A 20,517-nucleotide genomic window follows, 5' to 3' on the forward strand; every position below is an offset into this window, starting at 1 on the left:
AGATTTGTTTTTTGGCCTAAGACATGGTATATTCTGTAGAATGTTCCATGTGCACTGAAAAAGAATGTGTATTTTGCAGTTGTTGGGTTGAATGCTCTATAAACATCTATGAGGTCCAGTTGGCTGACTGTGTTGTTTAGTTTCTTTGTCTTTGTCAAGTTTCTTTCTGGCTGTTCTATCCATTTTTGAAAGTGGTGTATTAAAATCTCCTACTATTATTGTAGGTTCATCTATTTCTTTCTTCAAATCTATTAGAGTTTGCTTTATATATTTTGGAGCTCTTTCATTGGAAGCATAGATACTTATTATGGTTATATCATCTGGTTCAATTGTCCCTTTAATCATGAGATAATGTCCATCTTTATCTATTATGCTGGTTTTTGCCTTAAAGTTTATTTTAGCAGAGATTAGTACTGCCATTCTTATTCATTTTTTATTGCAATTAGCTTAGTATATATTTTTTCCATCCTTTGACTTTTAATCTATTTTAGTCTCTGTATGTGAGAAGTGTCTCTTGCAGACAGTATATTGAAGGATCTTGTTTTCTTATCCATTCTGCCACTCTCCATCTCTTAACTGGTGCATTTAATCCATTTACATTAGTGTAATTATCGATAGGTATAGATTAATTGCTGTAATTATATTTGTTTGTTTGTTGTGGTGTTGCTGCTTTATTTGTTTTGTGTGTCTTCCTTTGTTGTATTCAAACTTTTTGTGTTCTTTCTTGTGAGATTCTTCATAGTTTTACTGTTTCCATGTTCTTCTTGGATTTTCATTCTCTTGGTATGCTGTGAAGTGTTAATTTTCTTTGAGGTTGTCTTATAGTCCATTAAATTATCTCTCCATTTAGTGCAGTCTATTTTATCCTGTAATCTACCTGACCTTCTCTCCATCTGGATCTCTGCTCCTACATGTTTACCTTCTTTTACATTGTAATTGTTTTGATCATAGACTGACCTCCCAGATTCTCTGAGTTTGTAATTATAGTTTTGTTCTATTCTTAACTCTTCCTTCTATCAATAAAATTCCGGAAGGTGCTGCCATGTATGTCAATAAATGGTTGTTGTCTGTTCTTGTTGGTTCTCAGTCCACAGAACTCCCTTTAGCATGTTTTGTAATGCAGGGTTGGCTTTGGCAAAATCCCTTAGTTTCTGTTTATCCTGGAATGTTTTGATTATACCATTGTATTTGATTGATAGCTTTGCTGGATAAAGGATTCTTGGTTGGCAGTTTTTTTTTCTTTCCAAGTTTTATATATGTTTCCCCATTGCCTTCTTGCTTGCATGGTTTCTGCTAAGAGATCCTAGCTTAATATGACTTGGTTGCCTTTGTATGTAACACTTCTGTTTTCCCTAGTTGCTTTCAGGAGTGTCTCCTTATCTTTGATTTTAGAGCGGTTGATTATGATATGTCTTGGTGATTTTCTTTTGGGGTCTATCCTTCCTGGAGTTCGTTGAGCTTCTTGAATGTTTATCTTTTCATTTTTCATGTTGTTAGAGAAATTTTCTTCAAGCAATTCTTCAACTATTTCCTTTATGGACTTGTGTGATTCTTCTTGTTCCAGAATGCTGATATTTCTTAAGTTATTCCTCTTCTTGTTGTCCAACATGAATCTTAGACCTTCTTCAGATTTTTTTATCCTTTTTTCTGTTTTCTCTACCTTAGTGGCATTGAGAGAATTGTTCTCCTGCTCACTGCTTATGCCTTCCATCTCATCTATTCTACTCTTTTGTCCTTTCAGAGTATTGTCTATTTCTGATATTCTGTTATTGATCATATGGATATCTTTCTGTAGGTTTGGAATTGTTTCCAATGCAGTATCTATCTTATTTGATTGTTTCTGTAGCACTCTCCTTACTTCTTCCTTATTTTTCTCAACTCCATTGTAAACTGTTTTGAAACATTTTATAATCATTTTTCTGAATTCCTTCTCAGACATTTCCAAGGCCTGCTCTCCTTCCAGAATGGATTCCAGGTCTACCTCCAGGTCAATTGTCTCAGACGTTTTATCTTGTTTCTGGACATGTGCTGATATGGTCATCTGCTTTTACTTTGGAAATATTTAGTGTTTATCTGTGGTCTTAATACTTAATTGAGTCTGTGTTTGGTATTTTTCATGCTGGTTGCTTCCAGGTAGATGTGATCAGGATGTGGGCTTCCCTTTTCACTCTTCTTATTGCTTAACTCAGAGTAACTTTCACAGGTGTTGTCTGCCTCCCTGGTACATGGCAGTTGGTATTGGTTCTTGCCTGGGTTTTGGTGTTTTATAGAGTGTGGTTGTAGCTTGACTATATGGCAGCAGTTTCTGTCACTTCTTGGGTAATATAGGGAGAGAAAGAGTTCCCCAAAGGTAGAAAGGGGAGCATACAATAGCAAAACAGCACCAGCATAAAAGCAAGAAAAAGAAAAAGAAAAGAAAAAAAAGCAACAACAACAACAACAATGAAAAGACAAAACTAGATTTGATACTGTAGTCTATAAATGCAGAAAAAGGAGCGGAGGGAGAGAAATAAAATATCTGTAGCTTAATATGAGTATGACTTTAATGTTCTCTCTCGCTTCTTGCCTTCAAAGCAGCCTTAAAGATTTCAAGATGCCACTGTTGGTTGTTAGGCTGTACCTCAGGATTCAATTTAATTTTTGGCCTGTTTTGTTTTTAAACTCTCTTTCCCTCTCTGCACCCTTTTCCTGGCCTTTACCATATTAAAAAAACAAAAACAAAAACAAAAACAAAAAACAGTTCAGGGCCAACTTGCGGGCTGAGAGTATCTCTGCCATGAGTGGCAGAGGAACCCACCAGTGGTGATGGTATGGGGTTGTCCACTCGCTCATTCACCCCCTCTAGTCACCAGAATGGAGGTGTACAAACAGTGGGGTGGGGGGGGGCAATAAATAGATACCAAAAAAACCCACCAAAATCAGAACAAAGCAAAACTGACAAAGTGTATTGTCCACCTTTGCTCCGAGGTTTCCACGGCATTTTTCAGTGCTGTGTCTGCTCCCCCACTTGGTCTTGCAGTTTGGTTTCACCCAAGTTGTCGGCTCAGGGCTGCCGAGACTGGCAGATTCAAAAGTATGCGATTTTGTACTTTTGCTACAAGTTCCACTAGTTATAAGCCTTCAGACTTTTAAATATTCCTATCTCTGTGGTTCTGAGTTTTGGAGCTCTGTTCTGGATCTGCTTTGCCTGGTATTCTGTGGTATGGCTAACGGCGAACTTCCCGGCACCTCCACCTTAGCTGCCATCAAGCCCCACCTTTTCACACCACTTTTTTGAGGGGGGTGGGTGTTTGGGTGAACAGCTGACTTTATCATAAGGGGATTTGTGATGATTAACACACCCCTAGAAGATCAGCTTAATAGTAATAAATCCAGTGAACTCACTTAGGTAAACTTCCCTCTCCCTTCAGAGATTCAAGGATATGTAGACCTGGCAAGTTGCCTGCAAGGGCTGAGCCACCTTGTTGGGGTGGGAAGATGAGGCCAGGAGCTAAAATCTGAGTTCTAAGAGTTTCATGAAGAAGCAAGAACCCTTTATGTCTTGTGATGGCCTAAGCTGGTGACAGAGTGAGGATCATTTATAATGAGCAGAAAGGAAGGAGAAGAAGGAGGAGGAAGAAGAGGAAAATAAGAAGAGGAAAAAGCATTTCCCATATTTGTCAAATGAACATTTCTCTGTCTCCATAGCATTTTTGTTAAACCCAGATTTAGGGAAGAGATTGGTCCGTAGAGCACGGAACCTGTCTAGATACCTGTCTAAACACAATTCTGATCAATTAATACCTGGGAAGACACCTTATCGCTCTAATCTAAAGCCCTGAGAAATACTAAGTGGGAGAGCATGGGTTAATCCAGTAAATCCAGCAAGTACTTCCCACTCCCTCTGCACTGAATCTAAAATGGTTAGGTCAGCACAATGAACTGCAATTCCACATACCAAACCACTGCATAGATGAGAATGATGGTCATGCTTCTCCAACAAAGTTCAGAAAACTACAGCTGAAGGCTAAGCTCAGCCCCAATCACTGATTTTTATAGATAAAGTTTTATTGGAACACAATTATGGTCACGTGTTTATACATTGTCTGCAGCTGCTTTCACAGTAAAATTTGTTATGAGATTTAGTATGGTTCACAAAGCCTAAAATATTTATTATCTGCCTATCTATAGTAAAATTTGCAGATCCTTGCTCTAGAAGAAGACCCACCCAGTTAGGCTTAACACATGGAAGACTGGATTCAGGAAAGGGGTCACTATGCATGGATGCTGGACTTTTGATAGATCATGGTCTATTGAATGGCTCAGTTGGTGGTTAATCAGGTTACACATTCTTCCTTACTTAGGATAAGCCTGGTAAGGAGTGGATGCCTTATTAAGATGACTGGAAGCTCCTCTCATCTGTGCTACTGACAAGAAGTACTTGCTGTGGGGAGATCAGAGATGTTGCAAATGCAGTCTTGGAAGCAGTGTGAGGGCACTGAGCAGGGCATTCCATCTTCCATGCCAGGGGAAGGAAGGAGAGAGTAATCAAAATGTGTCATGACCTTCATGCTTCTTTAGCTTCTCTAGTTCTCTTCCTGTCCTCCTCTCTGTGAAGTAACTGACAGTCCTCCCCCATGTGCCTCTGTAACAGTTGGCTCATAACGCTACTAAATCATTCCACATTTGTTTATGGCTCTGTCTCTTCATAGACTGCCTTCATCTTAAGTTGATGAAAACCATCTCTTCACAGTCTCCACAAGCTCTGGACACATATGTCCAATGTCCTACTCAACATCTCAACTTGGGGGCATCTCAACATTAGCTGGTATTATTTTATTATCATTACATTGAGCATGATAATTAAGTACACAGTACTCACTATGTGCTGGGTACTTATCTAAGCATTTTTGTATCCAAAACTTAACATTTAATTTCTGCATCCATAATCCTACTCCTCCTCCATCTCAGTAAGTGACATCTTTCTCCACTCAGTTCTTCAAACCAAAATCTGGGAGTAAAAGTTTATTCTTCTTAATCCACATCTAAACTTGATACTGATGGGGGCATGCTGTCTCTTTACTCTCTGGTACCATGATACTTCTGAAAGAATTTGTGACAATTTCTCTGAGAACTTCCTTATGCCAAAGGAACACTCCCTGGAGTTTTCTAGAGTTGTCCTCAACCAAGAACAGGTGAGAATTGGTAGGAAAATATCCCAACTTCTTTATCCTTCCAGAGGGACAATTCTGAGTCATGAAATATGCCCAAGGGATTGTTGTTGTTGTTGAGTGCCATCGAGTTGATTCCGACCCATAGCGACCCTATGTAGGGTTTTCAAGGAGCAGCTGGTGAGCTTGAACCACCAACCTTGCAGTTTAAATGACTTTGCTGTCTGATGCATTAGCCTACAGTACCACACTAGGTCTCCTCCCAAGGGATTAGATGGAGGTAAACTGTTCATTCACGTAACCTATATTGATGCATTCTCTTCTCTTTACCCATTCTTCTACCCATATACCTTGGGATTGATTCCAAAAAAAATTAGCTGTACTCAAATCCTTGTTTCTGAGTCTTCTTCTGGGATAACCAAAATCAAGATAATACTCAACTAAATACTCTGAATATAATCACTTCTCATCAATTCCACTCTCACCATCCTTGATTCAAGGGCCCGTGGTACCAATCTCTACTACCTGTACTATTGCAACAATCTCCTAACTGGTTTTCTTGTTTTCACATTGGCCCTCTTAGAGCCTGTAATCCACACATGAGCTGGAATGATCTTTGTAAAACACAAATCAGATCAGATGACTCCCCTGATGAAAACCCTCCAATGGTTTTCCATCACACTTAGAAAAATACCCAACTGCTCATCAGCGATCAAAATTCCTTATCCAATCTGACATTTCCTGTTCTTGAGCTGTTCCATCATCACTCTCCTTCTGCTTCACCTTAGTCCTGGAATGTGGTCATTCCATTCCTGCCTGATGACCTTTGTATCTACTGATCCCTCTGTCCAGAAAGAACTTCCTGTTCTTGGCATGGCTGGTTTTCTCATCATTCAAATATCAACTTAAATGTTACCCTCTCAGAGTAACCTTCCTAGATCATGTAATCTGATACAATCCTCACCTCCCATCACTGTCTCTCTACCTTGCTTTATTTTCTTCACATCCGTTTCCACTACTTAAAATGATTTATATTTGTTTGTTTACTTCAGCCTCCCACTCCACTCTACTAGAAGCTCAATGGGGACGTTGTCTATCTTGCTGTCTGTATCCCTAGTACCTAGAATAGTTCCTAACTCAATAAATATTAAATGATCGAATGATCAAACTCTTCTGGACTACACTGACCTCATGACACACTGAAGATAAAAATGACATTTGTGTCAATGAATTAGTAAATAATTTTTTGGAGGAGCTGGGTCTGTGCCCTATGGACCTTTTACTGAGAGTCCCATCATCTCCCTGCTGGCTCATACACATCTGGATAAAGCTCCTACTTCAGGCCACTCTAATCACTTCTGTCCTTGTTTTCCAGGCTTTACCGGAGGGGCAGACAGCTTCATGGGACACAGCCAAAGAGGATGAAAACCGCAATAAGAACCGATACGGGAATATTATATCCTGTAGGTGTCCTTCTGGGAGGCCCTGAGATGCCAGCTTGGGGGTCATGGAGGGAAAAAAAAGCTATTACGATTCTTTACTTAGAATTAGTTATCAGATAATCCTTGGTGTTTCCAGCTTTGGGTTCACATGCCAAAACTAGAAGCTTTATTTCAACCTCTCTGTCACACTTGGCTGGGCTGACTGAGCATGGTAGATTTCAGCCAGAGAGGCAGACAGGGATCTGACTCCAGGATGAGTAGATCCTGAAGTCTCTAAGGAGAGATTCAGAGGGCTGTGTCTTACCTGGCATTATTCACTCAAGAATTCCTCAGGTACAGGAGGAAACCCAACCAGAAGGGTTCTCATTGACCCCATTGACTGAGTAGATGGACGGGAGCCCCACACTCCCAGCAGTTCCTCTGATTCAGAGGGGTTCCTTGGCAGCAGCCTGGAGTGGTGATCAAGGTGTAACCTGTGATAAAGGAAGGTAACAATTCATAGGCAGGGGAATTGTGCTCCTCCAAGAAGGTGAAATCCCTGGCAAGGCAGATGCTCAGAAGGAGACAGAAACTCTGGCATAAGATGGGAGGTTGGGGACAGGCAGCTCAAGGGTTCCAAGCATCCCAAGACTGATCTGGTCATACAAGACAGGGACTGGAGCCATGTTACTTCTTCCACACCTCACTGCTAGTGAGGCAGGACTCTGAAGAGAGGGACTGCCACTCAGGGCTAAGATCAACACAAATACTTGGTAACACTGAACCTGCAGTGTCATCAAGAGGCATAGATGGTCATTCCTTTCGCTCTACAATGAGTTTTACCATTGCTGTAGGGACCCTAATGAGCGATTTGATGAAGACGTTGTTGCATAGTGTTGTGGTTAGATGCCAGAGAGTTAGCTGACTCATAGCGACCGACCCTATATACAACAGAATGAAACACTGCCCGGTCCAGCACCATCCTCACAATCATTACACTTGAGCCCACTGCTGCTGCCACTGTGCCATTCCATTATATTGGGGTCTTCCTCTTTTTGGTTGACCCTTGACTTTACCAAACATAATATCCTTCTATAGGGACTGGTTCCTCCCAATAATAAACCCAAAGTATGAGAGACAAAGTCTCACCATCCTGACTTTTAAAGAGCATGCTGACTGTACATCTTCCAACACAGATTTGTTTATTCTTTGGACGGTCCATGGTGCTTTCAGTATTCTTCTCCAACACTATGACTCAAATGCATCAATCCTTTTACGATCTTTCTTATTCACTTTCAAATGCATATGAAGCTATTGAAAATACCATGGCTTGGGTCAGATGCTCTTTAGTTCTCAAACTCAAGAGGTGTTGTGCAGAAGATTTGCCTAATGCAGTATGTTGTTGGCTTTGTTGACTGCTGCTTCCATGAGCATCAGACTGCCTAGTTTTCTACTTTAGCCATTGGACCCTGAACAAGTTACCTGACCTCACTAAGCTTTAGTTTCCTCATCTTTACAGTGGTGAAGACAATGGAAATGTTAAGTTGCTAAATGCCGTCAAGCTGGTTCTGACTCATAGCAAATCTATGTAGGGTTTCCAAGGAGCAGCTGATGAGTTTGAACCTTGTGACCTTGCAGTCCAGTGCTTATCCTACAGCACCACACCAGGTTGTTGAAAACAGGCGTATAAAACCCTGAGTTCAGAGCTGGGCACTGTTACTGTCAGTCATGGAATTCACTTTCTTAGACTCACCACTAAACAAGGTGGATTATCATTCCACTTTGTTTTAATCAGCATTCACTCAGTACCCAGGTTGTTATGAAGTATCGTTGAATCAGTTCTGACCCATAGCAACCCTGTATAGGGTTTCCAAGGAGCGGCTGGTGAACCACCAACCTTGTGGTTCAAACCAACTTTGCAGTCCAGCACACTAGGGACATGCAATCATCCAGGGTGGGGGACTTTATTAGACATTATTTTAGAAAGTTTGCTTTAAAAAACCAAAAACTACGTCAGTTGCCGTGGAATCAGTTTTGACTCATAGCGACCCCATATGTGTCAGAGTAGCGCTGTGTTCCTTTGGGCTATCAGGTGCTCATTTTTAGGGGTTGCTTCTCTTTTAAGACACCATGGAGGTCTTAGGGTTAGTAGCTGGCACCACCCATGGATTCCACTAGTATGGGGGCATTATGGAGACAGAGGAACCACTGGGGGAGTACTGCAATGGTCCCAGCAAAAGATGAGGAAGCCTGAAGAAAGGCAGTGCAATACCTTTGCATGCTGTTCAGTTCCGGGAGGAAGGGAAGAAAGACATGGTGAGAGGGACCTTTAGCCTCATGTGGATGAGTGTCCAAAATATTAGTATGTTCATTCTTCAGACTAGCACAAATACACAAAAGACAAAGTCATCTGACAAAATTCTGAAACGAAATTCTGATTAGAATAGGAATCCACAACACCCTTTGTCTGACTTTGTGGAGCTATCCTGGACCTTTTGACATCTCACCAATTGGAAGAGTATTTTTCCTTGGTCTCAGCTCTCAGGCTAGTCCAACATAACTAAAAACAAACAAACAAACAACCACACACACACACACACACAAAAGAGTAAGAGTGCAAGGATCCTGAATAACAAATTATTTCTAGCACAGTTCAGTGTTTTGTTTTGTTTTTCTTTTTTTTTAAACTGTCTAGACTTTGCCTAAGAAAAAACTTGGAGGAAAAAAGAGTAAGAGAAACAGCTTGTTAATGAAGAAAGAGGCAGAAGTTTTAGCTTAGCTGTTTCCTGTGCTGATTTAGGAACGGACTATGAATGATGAAACTAATCAGAAAGCATTTATAATTTGTCTCTGAAGATAAGAATACAGACAGCTAGGTTGCTTGCAAGTTAAGCATTAGAAAGAGATGTTCAAAGAGTCAGCAAACATTTATTGAAGTCCTAAGGCACGTGGGTCTCTTCTGAGCCAGACCCTGTGCTGGCCACTGGAGACACAGCTCCTGATCCCAGAGGGCACACATTCAAGTCAAGGTGGCTTATTCCCTCTGACCAGTCCCCAGTTCCCTCTGCTCCTTAAAATGCCTTGCCACTTGTCCACCTTCCTATCAGATGACAAGTTTAGATGGTTGTCATTGTTAGTTGCTTTCAAGTCTACTCTAAGTCGTGATGACCTTAAGGCTAGCAGTATGCAATGTCGTCCAGTCCTGTGCCACCTTCATGCTTGTTGGTATGTTTGCATCCATTTTGCAGCTATGACATAATAGCTAGAAGGCTCATCTCCCAGCACTATGGTAGACAATATTCTGTTATGATACTTAAGGTTTCCATTTGATAATATTACGCTGTAGAATGCCAGGCCCTTCTTCCTAGCCTGTCTGGAAGCGCCTCTGAATTCTGTCCATCATTGATGACCCAGTTGATACTTGACAAACTGGTGACATAATTTCCAGCATCATGCCAACATGCCAACCAGCCACCACAGTGTGACAAATTGACAGACCGATGATGGAGTTCAGATAGAGCCCACTGAAATGTAGACTGTGTGACCTTGGGTGACCACTCTGAGCCTTACTCTGCTCTCTGTAAACGACCACAATGAAGTCTTCTTCTTAGGCATGTTGTTGTTGTTGTCATCGGGTATCTTTCCCATGGTTGTGACTTGAGAGGCCTGGAGATGACTCTATGTTGGCAGGCTGTCTCCCTCATTAGAATCGATGCTCCATGACAGCAGGACTAGGACTGTCTCACACTCTGGCTTCCCATTTGCTTGGTGCTCAGTAAATATGGACTAAATTTGGGGAAGCCTTGGTCTTTTTCCTCCACCCACCCTGTGGGGCTTCAGCAATGGGTCTCTCTCTTCTCGCTTCCCAAACATGATACAGAATACTAGAAAGGATGGATGAAGAAAAGATGAATCAAGATGGCACTTGGGATGATGATATTCCAATAAGGAAGAATATATCAAACTTGAATGAAGAGAGCAGAGAGAAGAAGAGGAGAAAGGAATGCCTCCTCATTCCTTGGCCTCACCACTTGTTTGCTGCAACACCCAGAGTCAGGATGGGATGAGGAGAGGGAAGCCTCTAGGGCGGAAACACTTAAGAAACAATTTACTCTCAGGTGGCAGCCCTGCACTTAAACTGAGTGCCTCCTTAAATTAGGTGTCTACATACCTCACTTACCTCATCCTAGTTCTGCCTTGACTGTGTCTCTTGGTTTTAGGACTTCCTCCAAAACTGGGAATGATCCCTGGTTCCTGCACAGGGCAGTCTTCTAATGCTGAGGAACTCATGCCTTCAGGAGAAACCCTGAACCAGGAAATACTCCAGCTTCCACACTCTTCCAATGAGTCAAGTCTCTGTACCTTCTCAGGGGGATTAAGCTGCAGTTGCCCCTGATGGCAATGGGCTTGCCAATTGATCTTCCTTGGGGGCTTTTCTCTTCCCTATCTCACTCCCTCCTTCTCTTGCTGCTGTTCCCTCCCTCTCCCATACCAATTACTTGCACTGGAATTCTTGTTTATGTGAAGCCAGAGGAAATTCAAGCATTTAAATGATATCACTTTGATGAGTTTAGGGAATCCCTGGGTAGTACAAACAGTTGAGTGGATGCTTAACTACTAACCGAAGGGTTGGCTGTTCAAATTTGTCCAGAGGCACCCCAGATGAAAGGCTTGCAGATCTGCTTCCTAAAGATCACAGCCATGAAGCTCCTATGGTATATAGTCCTACTCTGCAACACACGGGGTTACCTTGAGTCCGAATTGACTCAATGGCAGCTGGCTTGATCTTTTTTTTTTTTTTTTTTTTGATCTTTTTTTTTTTTTTTTTTTAATGTGATAGGTTTAAGTAAACCTGAATCTGCTTTCTAACTGAAGGGTCAATAGTTCTGCCACACATCAGGGCTGCAGAGGGGCTGTAATCAGAACTAGAGGGAGACAGTGTCAAGGTAGCAAGGATTCAGGATTCAGAAAGCAGTATTAACACCTTAAGGGGAACCCAAACAAACATGTTTAAAGCAAAACACACACACACACACACACACACACACACACACACAAATTACCACCTGGAATTGAAATGAGAATGGTAAAAGAGAAACTGCCCCAAGGAATGGAATGTGTTCCTGCCCTTGTATGTGTCCCTCCCAAAGGCAAAACCTGCTGAGGATTGATAAATAGAAATATTCTTGGCTCAAGAAGAAAACTGGGTGTGATTAGCATCTTAAGGAACCCAGAGCTCAGAGAGGCTGGAGTGGAGGACAAAGAGGCAGACTGGAGAGAACAGAAAAGATTAAAGGGGAAAGTGTGAGGGATGGTGCTGCCTAAAAATGAAACAATGGAAGAGAAACTTTGGCTAAATAGCTCCTTTCTGCTAAATGATTCTGTTTAGAACTTAGCAATGGATGTAGCGGGTTCCCAGGGATTGGAAATGGGAGGGAAATGAATGAGGGTAAGAAGAACAAAGAAGTCTTTTCTTTCAAGTAGCTGGAGAGCAGAGATTGTTGGCCAGGGGAAATGTCAAGAATGCCAAAGCAGTCCTGACGTGGGAAGTTCTAGAGGATGTTTCCTGGGTTAGCAACAAGGCAATTTCACAGAGACAGAGGAAGGGATCCCAGTGGTTGCCAATTTCATAAAATGAGGCTCTTCAACTGTATCAGCTGGGATTCTAATGGTTAATTTGTGGAAAGTTTAGTCAAGAGATTCTGTCTGAAGGTGAGAGCTTGGTGTGGAGAGCTATGCAGCTCGTGGGATGTTGGTGTTGTTGTTCGGTACCATCCAGCCAATGTCAACACATAGTGACACAGTGTGACAGGAGTTGAACTGTCCCACAGGGTTTTCTTGCTTGTAATCACTGGGGACTTGTCAGAGTAAAAGGCCACCTGTGACTTGAGTGTGTGCCCTCTGAGACCAGGTATCTCCAGTCCCCAGGTCTGGCTCAAAAGAGGCCCACATACTTGAATAAATGTTTGCTGGCTCTTTGACCACCTCTTTCCTAGACTTTATGAAAGCAGCTCATCAGTCTTTCTTCCTCAGAGCAACTGTGTGAGTTCCAACCACCAACCTTTTGGTTAGCAACCTCAATGCTTAACCATTGTGTTACCAGGACTATTGACAGTGATATATCATGGGGTTAAATACTGTCCCCAGATTTTTTTTTTTTAACTTTTTTATTGGGAATTGGATGAAGGTTTACAGAGCACATTATCAGTTTTACATTCAACAATGCATACACATTTTGATTCCCCTCCTTAATTACAATCCCCTCAATCTCTCAACACTAGCTCCACTTCCTCCCTGTGTTGCCTGTTTCCAGCCCCCCTTCTTCTCTAACCCTTCTAAACCCTGTCCTTGAGTAAGTCCTGTCCTTGTGATCTCAAATGATTGCTTATTCTAAGGTGTCCATGTCTCACTAGTGTACTGTTCCCCTTAAAGGCTTGTCTGTGATTTGACTGTAAAATTGAGCCTCGAGGTTGAATTCAATTCCAGACCTGGAGGGTCACTGTAAGGAAAAGAAAGAAAGAGTCTTGGCTTCAACAGCAGGCAGGTTTATTGAGAGTAAACCTGGGAGGGGGTCCTCTTATGTCACCAAAGGAGACCAAGAACCCGTCTGTTCCCTTACAGACTGGGGTATTTATAGTCCGTGTGGTCTGGGTATAGTTCTGGTAAGTTTATAATGGGCAGGGGTATGGAGATTTTCCTGAAACCTGGAATTTCAGTGAGGGAGGGTCTCCAGGTGTAACAAAGACCCAAGCTTCCCGGGAGATCTAAAGCTCAAGCCAGCCCATTCAGTGTCATTTGGCGTAGTTGCAATGCCATTCTGTTGATCAGGTGCAAAGTCCTTCAGTGACTAAGGGCCATAGTCTCAGGAATGCTACCCATCTCTGTCCAAACAGAAAGTTTTGTCTCTCTTATGATTTTGAGTTTTGTTCAACAGTTTTCTCCCTTTCTATCCAGGACTGTCTAATGTGATTCCTTTCTGAGCAGTTGGCCTTTGGGTCTCAGGGTCATTAAGACTGATGTTTGCAAGAGCCATCAGTGGTCTGCATTAAGTGTTTCCATATATCTTCAGGTTGAATCACGTTTCTTTTCTCCAAAGAGGGAGAGACCACTAGTATTACGTCAATGTCTGCTCACTAGGTTCTAAGACTCTGGTCACTTCTGAGCAGTGTAGGAGTATACCATTGTCTTTGTGGACTATGTTGTGTCAGTTGATCTTGGCATTCCCCCAAAACAGTGGTCCTGAGTCCATCAGGAATGAAGTCAATTTTCTCAAAGTGTTTGGTTATGCTTAAGAAGTTTTTAAAACCTTGGCCCTGAATGCTTCACCGTATCCATGGATATATTTGCAGTAAAGATAACTATCCATGTACAAATGGGTTAATGTGCTGGGCTGCAAAGTCAGTTTGAATCGAAAGGTTGGTGGTTCAAGCTCACCAGTCACTCCTTGAAAACAGGGTCGCTATGGGTTGGAACTGGCTTGACAACACTTAACAACAACAACAATATATATTTGAAGAATTCTGCCAATTCCTTCCATCTGAAATTGATCAAAATAAAATTAATCTACATTGATAATTATTGCTAATTGGTCTGTGAAAATTGGAATCCAAGAGGAAGGGTCAGTAGGTAGACAATATGGTGATAAAAATGATACTGAAGATCACATGATAGCTTTTTGCTAGACCATATTCATTGTAAAAACCTTTTCCAACAACATAAAAAGTGACTATACATAAAGACCTACTCAGATGTAAAAATCACAGTAATCAAATAGACTACATCTATGGAAAGAGACAACAGAGAAGCTCAATATCATCAGCCAAAACAAGGTCAGGAGCTAAATGTGGAACAGACCATCTTTCTCATATGCTAAATTCAGGTAGAAGCTGAAGAAAATGAAAATAAGTTCATGAATGCCAAAATATGGCCTTGAGTATATCGCATCTGAAATAATAAGCCATCTCAAGAACAGATTTGGAGAATTAGACACTAATGACCAAAGACTAAAGGAGCTGTGAGATGACATCAAGATCATCATACATGAGGAAAAGATAATGTCATTGAAAAGACAGGAAATAAAAAAAAGACTGAAAAGGATGTCAGAAGAGGCTCTGAAACTTGCTCTTGAACATAGAGAAGCAAAACAAAAGAAATGATGAAGTAGAAGAATAAATATCAAATTTCAAAGGGAATCCCCAGAAAACAAAGGCAAGTATTATAATGAAATGAGCAAAGACCTGGAGGCAAAAAACAAAAGGGAAGAACATGGTAAGCATTATTCAAGTTGAAAGAACTGAAGAAAAAAATCCAAGCCTTGAATTGAAATAGTGAAGGATTCTATGGGCAAAATGGAGTCCTGGTGTAGAACTGTAGGATGAGCATGGGAAAGATAACTGCAAAGTTGGCAGTTCAAACCCACCAACTGCTCCTCAGAAACCCTATGCATGATAGTGACCATGTGTCAGAACTGACTCAACAGCACTTAACAACAACAACAACCACGGGCAAAATAATGGATGATACAGGAAGCACCAAAAGAAGATGGAAGGAATATAGAGATTTACTATAAGAATTGGTATAATAAAAGAATTGGTTCAACCATTTCAAGAGGAAGCATATGATCAAGAACTCACAGTATTGAAGAGAGAAGTCCAAGCTGTATTGAAGGCATTGGTGAAAAACTAGTCTCCAGGAATTGACAGAACACAAATTGAAATGTTTCAATAAATTGATGCAACACTGGACGTACTCACTTGTCTATACCAAGAAATATGGAAGAAAGATACCTGGCCAACCAATTGGAAGAGAACCATGTTTGTGCCCATTCCAAAAAAAAAAAAAAAGGCAATCTAACAGAATTCAGAAATCATCAAACAATATCATTAATATAACATGCAGGTAAAATTTTGCTGGAGATCATTCAAAAATGATTACAGCAGTACATGAACAGGGAGCCTCCAGAAATTGAAGCTGGATTCAGAAGAGAACATGGAATTAGAGATATCATGGCTGACATCACATCGATCTTGGTTGAAAGTAGATAATACCAGAAAAGATCTTTACTTGTGTTTTATTGACTATGCAAAGACATTTGGCTGTGTGGTTATAGAAAACTAGGGATAACATTGTAGAGAATAGGAATTCCAGAGCACTCAATTGTGCTCATGAGGAATCTGTATATAGATCAAGAACCCGGCAATACTGCCCAGTTTATTTATGAAAGGTGTGTGCCAGGGTTTCACCATATTTATTCAATCTATAGACTGAGAAAATAATCTGAGAAGCTGAATTATATGAAGAAAAATAAGGCATCAGAATTGTAGGAAGACTATTAACAATCTGTTATTAACAATACACAGGTGGTACAGTGTTGCTTGATGGAAGCAAAGAGGTCTTGAAATACTTACTGATGAAGATCATCAAAGACTACAACCTTCTATGTAGATTACACCTCAATGTAAAGAAAACCAAAATCCTCACAACTGAACCAGTAAATAACGTTATAAATGCAGAAAAGATTGAAGTGTCAAAAAGTTCATTTTACTTGGATGCACAATCAGCTTTCAAGGAAGCAGCAGTCAAAAAATAAAAGGATTGTTGTATTGCATTAGGCTAATCTGCTGCAGAAGACCTCTTTAAGGTGTGAAAGAGCAAAGATTTGAGAAGTAAAGTGCTCCTGAACCAAGCCATGATATTTGCACTTGCCTCTATGGGTCGGACCCAACTCGATGGCACTGAACAACAACAACATGGGAAAGCTGGATGATGAATAAGGAAAACCATAGAAGAATTGATGTCTTTGAATTATAGACTTGGTAAAAAAAAAAATACGGAATTTACCACAGACCGCCAGAAGAACAAACAAACCTATTTTAGAAGAAATACAGTCAGATTTCTCCTTGGAAATGATAATGGTGAGACTTTGGGCACATTGTCAGGAAGGACCAGTTCCTAGAGGAGGACATTATGGTTGGTACAGTGGAGGGTCAGCAAAAAATAGGAAAATCTCAGTAGGATGAATTGCAATAGTGGCAGTACTAATGGGCTCAAGTATAATAATTGTGAGGCTGGACCAGGACCAGGAAGTGCTTTGTTCTGTTGTACATGGGGTTGCTATGAATCAGAAGTGATTCAACAGCACCTAATGACAACAATATATATTTGTGTGTACAGTTCCACTCTCCTTCCCACACCTGCTCAGTCTGTATGTCTATTCATGCATCTACTCATACATCACCTTTATTGCAGGAGTGTGTATATAACAGTTTTTAGCTCTGTTGCCTTTAACTCTTAGACTCCTCTTGATAACTTCCCCCTGCCTCGATCATTTCTTGTCAGCCTCTTTCTTATTGTATAGGCTTTCCCCTTCACCCAAATGACATGTGTATTAATTTCTTGTAAATTGTAAAAGTCTGTTCTATCTTGAAATCTGATTTTCTCTCCATTTGGGAGTTCTATGAGTTGGAACTGACTCTAGGGCACATAAACAACTTGGTTGTTGTTAAAAGGCACTTAACAAGTTGTTGTTGCACCCTCAAGTTGGTTCCAACCCATAGTGATCTTGTATAGGTTTTCTGAGGGAGCAGCTGGTGAGTTTGAACTGCTGACCTTGCAGTTCAGAACTACTTTGCAGTCTGGTGCATAAACCCACAGCATCACACCAGGACTCCTTATTCCCTCTTTTTGCTTTGTAGTATTTGTCATTACAAATTCAGATATCTGGATCCCTATTTTCAGTCTTGTAGGTTTATTTTATTTTGGATACTTCTGTATCTAGGTTTACTTCTGTGTGATCTTGTCACATATGTTAATTTCAGGTTGTTGTCTATGGTTGATGATTATCTGTCTTCATTATTTCTAATAAAGTTGGTCTGGCTTTTACCGATTCCTTTTATTTCTGTTTATCTAGACATGTCCTACTCTCACTGTCATATTTGAAGGAAACTATTGCTAGGCTTATGATTTTTTTGTTGACATTTTTTCTTTTTTTAATTTCAGAATTGTACATATGTCTTCTTATTGTCTTCTTGCCTGCATGGTTTCTTCTGAGAAATCAGAGCTTAGTCATTTGTTCTCCTTTATAGGTAAGTTTTCATATCGTGTCAGAAGATGAGCCTGTCAGGTTGGAAGGCCCGGGAAATATGACTGGGGAAGAGCTGCCTCCTCAAAGGGGAGTGGACCTTAATGATGTGGATCGAGTTGAGCTTTCAGGTCTTTCATGTGGCATAACTTGAAAGAAACAGCTTCAAACAGCCATTAATAATCAGAACGTGGAATGTACAAAGTGTGAATCAAGGGAAATTGGAAGTTATCAAAAATGAAATGGAACGCATTAAGATCAATATCCTAGGCATTAGTGGACTGAAATAAACTGGTATTAGCCATTTCAAATAAGACAATCGTATAGTTTACTATGCCAGAAATGACAAATTAAAGAGGAATGACATGACATTCATCATCAAAAGGAACATTCAAGATCTTTCCTGAAGTACAACACTGTCTATGAAAGCATAAAATCTATAGGCCCACAAGGAAAACCAGTTAAAACCACCATTCATACTTACCCACAAACCACTGAAGTCAATGATGATGAAATTGAAGAATTCCACCAAATCCCTGTGTCTGAAATAGATCAAATATGCAATCAAGATGCATTAATAATTACTGGTGATTGGAATGTGAAAGTTTGAAACAAAGAAGGATCAATATTTGGAAAATGTAGCCTTGGTGATAGAAACTATGCTGGAGATTGCATGATAAAATTTTGATAAGATAAAACTAATTATATATACATTATAAACATCTTTTATCAAAAACATAAAAGTCAACTGTACACATGGAATCAAATCAACTGTATCAATGGTAAAAGATGATGGAGAAGCTCAATATCATCAGTTAAAACAAAGCCAGGGGCCAACTGTGGGACATGCTGTCAATTGTTCATATGCAAATTCAGGCTGAAGCTGAAGAAATGAAAAACAACTCCACAAGAGTCTGAATATGACCTTGAGTATGTTGTTAGGTGCCATCAAGTCAACTCAGACTCATAGCAACCCTATATAAGGTTTCTGAGGAGCAACTGTTGGGTTTGAACCACCAACCTTGTGGTTAGCAGTCAAGTGCTTATCCTACAGCACTACATGAGAAGTCTGACCTTTAGTATATCCCACCTGAACTTAGGAAAACATCTCAAGAACAGATCTGATGCATTTGACACTAATGACCAGAGACCAGAAGAGTTGTGGGATTATAGCAAGAACATCATACATGAATAAATCAAAAGGTCGTTAAAAAGACAGGAACAAAAGAAAAAAACACAGTGGGTATCAGAAGAAACTCTGAAACTTGTTCCTGAGCACAGAGAAACTAAAGCAACTGGAAGAAATGATGAAGTATAAGAGTGAAACAGAAATTTTCAAAGGGCAGCTAGAGAAGACAAAGTCAAATATTATAATGAAAGATGCAAAACCTAGAGTTAGAAATTCAAAATGGAAGAACATGCTCAGCATTTCCAAGTTGAAAGAACTGAAGAATCAAATCAAACCTCAGATTGCAAAATACTGAGTGATGCTGGAAACATCAAAAGAAGATGGAAGGAATAAGCATAGTCTCTGTACCCAAAAGAACTGGTCAGTGATTAAGAACTAATGGTATTGAAGGAAGAAGTCCCAGCAGCACTGAAGGCATTGGCGAAAAACAAGTCTCCAGGAATTGGTGGAATACAAACGGAAGTGTTTCAACAAATAGATGCAGCGCTGGAGGTGCTCACTCATTGATGTCAATATAAATGTGGAAGACAGTTATGTGACCAATCCATTGGAAGACATTCAGATTTGTGCTCATTCCAAAGAAAGGTGACCCAACAGAATCCATCAAATATTACTAATATCACATGTAAGTAAATTTTTGATGAAGGTAATTAAAAATGATTGCAGCAGGACATAAACAGATATATGTCATAAATTCGAGCCAGATTCAGAAGACATGATATGAGAGATATCATAGCTGATATCAGATGAAACTTGGTAGAAAGCAGAGAAAAATGTTTACGTGTGCTTTATTGACTATGAAAAAGGATTCCACTGTGTGAATCATAACAAACTATGCAAAGAATGGGTATTCCAGAGCACGAATGCTCATGAGGAACTTGGACCTTGACCAAGAGGCAGTCATATAAACAAAACAAGGGGATACTGAATGATTTCAAATCAGGAAAGGTATGTATCTGTATCCTTTCATCATGCCTATTCAATCTTTATTTGAGCAAATAATCTGAGAATCTGGATTATATGAAGAAGGTGGCATCAGGATTGGAGAAAGAGTCATTAACAATGTGCAATATGCAAATGCACACCCTTGCTTGCTGAAATCGAAGAAGACTTGAAATACTTACTGATGACAATCAAAGACTACAGCCTTCAGTATGAACTGCACCTCAATGTAAAGAAAATGAAAAATCATCACAATTGGACCAATAAGTAGCATTTTAGTAAGTGGAGAAGGGATTTAAATTGTCAAAGACTTCATTTTACTTGGATACTCAATCAATGCTCATGGAAGAAACAGTCAAGAAATCAAATGATATATGCATCAGGCAAATCTGCTGAAAAAGACCTCATCAACAGTAACGATTTCAGCTTGAAGACTAAGGCACCAGACCCAGGTCATGGTATTTTCAATTGCCTCATATGAATGTGAAAGGTGATCAATGAATAAGGAAGACAGGTGAAGAATCGAAGCATTTGAATTATGGTGTTTGTGAAGAATATTCAAAGTAGCATGGAGTACCAGCAGAACAAATAACTTTGTTGGAAGAATTACAGCCAGAATACTCCTTAGAAGCAAGGATGGTGAGACTTGTAGTTTGGACATGTTATCAGGAGGGACCAGTCCCTAGAGAAGGACATCATGTTTGGAAAAATAGAGGGTCAGTGAAAAAGAGGAAA

General features: G+C 40.3%; 1 protein-coding gene across 1 annotated transcript in view; it reads left to right on the forward strand.

Moving 5' to 3' along the window:
* Positions 1-20,517, forward strand: part of LOC102821630 (receptor-type tyrosine-protein phosphatase T-like) — a 1,273,932-nt gene that overhangs the window by 1,192,648 nt on the left and 60,767 nt on the right. The window contains exon 19 of the mRNA XM_006839353.1: positions 6,526-6,613. Within this exon, the coding sequence (XP_006839416.1) occupies positions 6,526-6,613 (88 nt within the window). The remainder of the gene's footprint in view (positions 1-6,525; positions 6,614-20,517) is intronic.

Source organism: Chrysochloris asiatica, unplaced genomic scaffold (genome assembly GCF_000296735.1).
Source record: "Chrysochloris asiatica unplaced genomic scaffold, ChrAsi1.0 scaffold00023, whole genome shotgun sequence".
NCBI classification, from domain to species: domain Eukaryota; kingdom Metazoa; phylum Chordata; class Mammalia; order Afrosoricida; family Chrysochloridae; genus Chrysochloris; species Chrysochloris asiatica.